Source organism: Tremella mesenterica (assembly GCF_000271645.1).
Source record: "Tremella mesenterica DSM 1558 unplaced genomic scaffold TREMEscaffold_1, whole genome shotgun sequence".
Lineage (NCBI taxonomy): Eukaryota > Fungi > Basidiomycota > Tremellomycetes > Tremellales > Tremellaceae > Tremella > Tremella mesenterica.
The window spans coordinates 1,019,935-1,025,934 of NW_006711225.1; the positions used below are offsets into that span (position 1 = coordinate 1,019,935).

Consider the following 6,000-nt stretch of genomic DNA (forward strand, 5'->3'; position numbering starts at 1 on the left):
TCCATTCAAGACGGCTTGAATTTGCTCGTTATTTTGTCTTTGGCTTTTATTTACTTCTTCAATGCGTGAAACCATATCATGTGACGTTTGTTGTTGTGCTTGAGCTTGAGTTTGTAGAATGTCATGTAAAATTGGCAAAGCTTGAGCAATACGATCATCATATTTGTTTTCATTGGCAATCGTTCTAGTAATCGCTTGTTCCTCAAAGGATAAGAACTCTTCGTCTTTGAAAAGAGGATGATTGAAAATGTAAAGCGATGGAAACCATTTGCGAACGTGTACGATATCTTGTAGAAATGATTCACGGAGATGACCCATTGTTTGAAGAAACATTCGACTAGTAAGCTCTTCTTCCGGACGTACGCTAGAATCGAGAATTCCTATCCTTTGAGAGTCAGCAAAAGCACAAAATAGCAAAATTTAGCAAAATTTAGCACAAACTAGCAAGAGTGGGAATCAAATCGCGATTTAAGCTCACCATTTCTCAATTTCAGGAAAAACTTTGCGTAGAAGGGTTGCAGGAGGCGAAATATCCCTCGAAAGAAAGAAACTATTGCCCTCAATAGAAAAACCAGCAAGAGCTCGCACCGGTCGACGAGGAATATGCGTTAAATAATGATTTTCTAGAACCGAATGTGCCCAATGTCCGGCTCGTGCAATTTCCTCTGAGGTTGCACCCCCTTGTTCGGCTAAACGAGCACCAAAACGTCTATTTATATGTGTTTTTTGATATGTGTGAACGTTGGCGGCGTGTAGCGCATCACTAACTGCTCTTCGTTGAGTATCGTATGAAATCGGTTTTGTTCGTAATTTACCATCACATAATAGTGGTAAATCGTACCATTTAGCTCTTGCTGACATATCTGGAAATCCTGCGGGTGAAGAGCCACAATAAAAGCTAGAATTTAGTATATATCGAGTACTTGGGTTTAAATACGGCTTACCGTGCAAATAAGTAAAGACTTAAGTGGAAGACAGGACATATTCTTAAATCTTTGTTTCTGATAAACGCAGTGTACTGAGGTTTACCGGAGGAGTTTGTTTTGCTTGATTGTATGACCAATACAACGAATAAACAAGACGTCGGGCCTTCTCTGCTAGAAATTTCAGAGGATATGTCCGATAAGAGTAAACTGCGCTGGTTATCACCTCTTAACATGCCAAATATTCCTAATGATTGCGCTAAAGCATCTCTGATACCCTCTTCGTTATTTCGAGCCATGTAATGCTCAAAAGAACGTTTTAATTGCGTTGTACTTTCATAGCCATCATAATAAAGCTCTACTTATCAATGTTGACCGTTTTATAAGCAAAATATGTGCACTTACGTTTTCCTTTGTCGGCGAACATTAATCTCTTTCTACGTTGGTCAAATTTGATTAATATGTTCACAATTGTCATAACGTAGATGCTACGGGGCGAAGAAGTCTTGTTGATTCCTCTTTTTGATTGTTGTTGCCAGAGATTAACAAGAGCAGCGACCCATGATAGAATAGTGCTAGGACTAATTGTACAATTTAAAATAACGTCTAAAGCTTTGCCCATTAGCTATTTACTGTTCTAGAATCAGTGATATTTACCTGATTTGGCTGTATTTTTGGATGAAGACGGAACTGTTTTCAAAAGCATGTCGATTTCTGCTTGAGTTTGATGTAAAATTCGTTTTTCATCATCATTTGAGACTTCCTCGAGGCGTTCCTCTACCGTGAGTTCTTCTGGTTCAATTTCCGCTTCATCTAGCATGTTGTTGTCGATTTCAGCAGCAGAAAGTACATGTTTTTGTTTTTTGCCTTTTCCTTGCAAAACAACCTCATATAAAAACAACAGCGCATGTTGAGGAGTAACGATGTCGCTATAGATCAGCTGACATCCTTTGATTGTTTATAAAGGCACCTCCTTTCTTCATCAAACACGAGTCCGCTCAAAATAGCACAATTGAGCAAGAAGTTGCAGGAATTAGCAAATTTGAGCAAAGAAGAGTCCTTTACTCACCGTTCAAAGAAGTTTTGCTTATCAGCCCACTCTTTCCACCTTTGTTGTCGAGGTCTGTATTGTTTTCGACTGTTGGAAGACAAAATAAACTCTCCTAGCTCCACTGTTTCGTCTATAACATGTTGTGCTTGAGGATTGTTATAAGGGTGAGTTATTTCTGAATGTGGGTTACTTTTAAGATGACGAGGCATAGTGATATTTGAATATAGAGACTTCAGCAAAGGATTGAGATTGAACGAAAAGAAGAACTACTTCAAGAGAAGTTGTATCATTGACTGCTTGAAAAAGATTACTAATGCATTAAGAAAACAATGTCGTATAACTAAAGGGCAATTGGCAGTATAACTTCAATTATACGACATAGCTCTTCTAATTGAATTAGGAAATGCAGGCGGACTCATTAGGACGCAGATTATCAGAAGCGGGACAATTACCACTTTGGGGAATTTTGGGCGGACCGAGCCCGTCCGGGCGGAAGCAAAGTTTGGCTGGGACGCGCGGACGGACGCGGACGGGTCCGCCATATAATGGTATTTCTCCGCAGTGCCTGGTAAAAGTTGTCCTGACGTGGCATTTACATACGCGGGTGCCCTGGCCACATCGACGTCCTCAACGTCGATCACCTCGTACAGCTAAGTGAGAGGGTACCGGAACACTTAGAACTCCATTAAACGCATCACATAACCTGCCAGTTCTTATCTCAAGCTCCTTCCATCCCCTATCTTCTGTAATCCCGACTGCTGGTCGTTCCATGTCCGAACGATATGCTCCGTGAAGCCAACTTTCCAGACCATCAATTGAGTTTTCAACATAATCTGTGATAATCCATGGCCATTGTAAATCCCTTGACCTATATTCCTGGAGCACGGTTTCTGTCAAATGCTTCAATTCTTCTCGATATCCCTCTACATCGGTAAAGCGTCTCGTATCAGTGTAAAGGGTGTCGCGTAACTTGCTCAACGTGCGCTGATGATAGATTGTTCGCTTTACTCGTTCCCGTTCATCGAAGAGGCGCCACTTCGAAGTTCGCCTCTCCTTCTCGTCGAACGATAATGTCTGGGGAAGAGGAAGGAAAGCGACGGGCGGATACCACCCATACGTCTCGGTGAGGGCAGCACCTTCCGTTAGGACAACCCGTGTATCGATCGTCTTCAGCAAGGCAAGGCGAAGATCCCTAGCGAGCATCTGACCATTGTTGATTTCTCCCATTGTCTCTTCCACATGATCCCTCCCAGTACCGACATAGCATTGAAATGTGCCTTTCATTGTCTCGACTTGGTTCAGTGCATGATCCAATCCGTTATCGCTCGGAATGTTCAGCCGACCCAAGCTTGATAGGAGGTCCATGTGGAGCTGAAGACTCTCGGCCTGTTCTTCTGCTAGGGTGTTGTTAGTGTCATTGCCGGGAACACCACTCCACAACTGACCGGCTAGGGAAAGAGCTTGGTCGATGGAACAATTGGGATTGAAAGTCGGGTGAGGTGACCATCGTTGCGGCATGATTACAGAACGTTGCTGATGGAGCTTCCGAAGAGTGAAATTGATCGAGGGAATGATATTTGAGCAAGCGACGAGGTTGAGAGAATTCATTCTCTTATATGCCTACAATTGAACGTCTGTGCTTGAACATGAATCACTGATGACTTGTTCTTCCCTTGACCTCAGATGTCCGCTGCGGAGTCAAGTGACTACCTATCCTTTCACCCTCTCAACCCTTGAATCACGCAATATATCACAATACGTAAGACCGAGAGAAGTGCACAAGTGTCACAGGGTTGCTTCTTCGTTAACTTCCTACGACCGACGGCCAATAACTTCGTGGGCTTCGACCTTTACCAACTTCGTTGTTCGAGATATGAAATAGGTGACAATAACTTCTGGGTGTAATAACTTCGTACTTTACTAACTTCTATCACTAAGACAACAACCAGAGATCGTCAAAGATCTCTGGGAACTTCGGCCCTTAAGTACTTCGTCCTTCCCTAACTTCGTCAACGCAGAACTTCGTTCAACCCGACGTCCCGAGCTTCGTACCTCACGAACTTCGTCCCCGACGAAGTTCGTGCCTTCCTAACTTCGTATCCTCCTAACTTCGTATCTCCCTAACTTCATATCTTCCTAACTTCGTATCCCCCTAAGTTCCTACATGACTAACTTCGTCCTCGACGAAGTTAGCCTCCTAATACCCTCGTGGGTGGTGAAGTTCATGCGAACTGGGTCGTTGATGGCGAACTGATGTCCAAAGGAACTTCGTTTGATGGGAAAGGATAATGTCACGCGGCGCCGCGTGACAGTCGCCCCCTCCTTGAGCGCGAACGTCCTCGTGAGCGAACATCAACGCCGAAAAGAACAAAACAACTCAGCATGAAGTTCGGTTCTCACCCTTCTCCTCAAACCAACTTCCTGACAATGTAATTCCCGTAATGAAATTCCAGGAAAATCTGAAACCTCCTTTGGCTACGCCGCCTTCCTCACAACAAGATCGCCATCTACCGAACTTCGTAACTTGCCTCCTAGACATTGGAAAATCGTGGGGGAAATTCGTATGTGACAAGAAGATATGACAATGATAGAGGAATTTTATGTATGGGGAATGGGAAGCAATAATCTGTTCGTGAGTGCAGTATCCATGAGTGCAAGTAGGAAACCCCTTAGCCTAAAAATTTTCTCTCGTATCCAGGGATCTTCGTGGTATCCTGGACTCCATGAAACACGACGTTGACGACGGGAACGCCCTTATCTGTTGTCAACAGCAACGAATTTCCCCTTATACTTTGTAAGTCGACGAACTTCCCCCCCTAACTTCTTCAATTCTAACTCTCTTCTTACATCTCAACCAACTCTCTCACTAAATTCATCTCTTCATACCCACCATGGCCCCGTCTACCCCTCGAAAACTCGTCAAATCTCCTCCTTCGAACGTTGCCCGAAGGACTCGAAGCAGTAAGTTCTAATTGCCTAAGAATTTCGTGGAGAAGTTTCGTGTCATGGCTGATGTTAGTGTCCCGGGTCCAGTCTCCCCCTCCTGCTCCTCCTTCGTCCTTCGTCCGCCGCCTTGCCAGCTCGGCTGGCCTTCGCCTCTCTTCCTTGTCGGCCGCTCTCCCTTCTCTGTCGGCGTCTTCCTCGTCTTCCGCGCCTCCCGCTCCCGTCGCCGGTCCATCCTCGACTCCGGCCAAGAGAAAAGCTCCCTCGAAAGAGGCGAGTTTAAGAAGAAAATCTTCCATCCTTCGGTCTCCTAAGAAGAGACATCGACGAACTTCTTCACCAATATCGGTGTCCTCTTCCTCTTCGTCCGCTTTGTCCTCGCCCACCCCCGCTCGCAAACGGGTACGGGTTGAAGCCCCCTCTTCCTCGCCTGTTCCTCGTCCGGGAACGGTAAGAACTTCGGCGAGTCTCTTGGCCCTCCTCGCGGCCCAACCTGGAAGGTGGGAGCTTGCTCCCAAGGGCGAAGAATGTGATCGCTGCCGGTGAGTGAATCAAACTTCCCAGAACGTAACAGATCCTAACTTCCAGTGACGAGCAATCTCGTCACCCCGACTTCCCCTGTGTTCGTCCTTGTGGGACCAACCGCGGTACACGATGTGCATCGTGTACATCAGGTGTCTGTTCCTTCCTCCCCCCTTCCCCTGCTAAACAGAGGAAAGTCTCGACAACTTCTCGCTCTTCGCCCGTCGCTCGCTCGTCGCCCCCCGCTGCTCGTCGTTCGGTGTTCGCGACCGAATCTCCTTCGTCATCGGACGAACTTCCCGGTCTTCCTCCTCCTCTTCCTCCTTCGGTCTCCTTCCGTGCCGCTGGTCCTGGTGCTCCCCTGTGGGAGCTGTCTCCTTCCCCCCCTCCTCGTGGTCCTCGTCCTCCTCGTGCTCCTCCCGTCGTCGACCTTCGCTCCCCGTCGCCGATCGTTCCTGGGGCCTTCGTTGTTCCTGCTCCTCCCTCCCCTCCTCGTCCGTCACCCGCGCCATCTTCGTCGTCTTCGTCCTCTGAACCGGTTGAGACCTCCACTTAGCGGGC

The 6,000-nt window shown here is 46.5% G+C and overlaps 2 protein-coding genes across 2 annotated transcripts in view; one reads left to right on the forward strand and one right to left on the reverse strand.

Annotated features, from left to right (window-relative positions):
* Positions 1-2,601: 2,601 nt before the first annotated feature.
* On the reverse strand, positions 2,602-3,492 carry TREMEDRAFT_58321 (uncharacterized protein; the record flags this gene model as incomplete). Its single annotated transcript, XM_007001163.1, has 1 exon — positions 2,602-3,492. The coding sequence occupies one exon, from the start codon at positions 3,490-3,492 to the stop codon at positions 2,602-2,604; it is 891 nt and encodes a 296-aa protein (XP_007001225.1).
* A 1,373-nt stretch (positions 3,493-4,865) lies between these two features.
* The window catches only part of TREMEDRAFT_58322 (uncharacterized protein), a gene marked incomplete at both ends in the record, with an annotated part of 4,380 nt that continues 3,245 nt past the window's right edge, over positions 4,866-6,000 (forward strand). The window contains 3 exons of the mRNA XM_007001164.1: positions 4,866-4,935; positions 4,994-5,459; positions 5,506-5,933. Coding sequence (XP_007001226.1) covers positions 4,866-4,935; positions 4,994-5,459; positions 5,506-5,933 — 964 coding nt within the window. The remainder of the gene's footprint in view (positions 4,936-4,993; positions 5,460-5,505; positions 5,934-6,000) is intronic.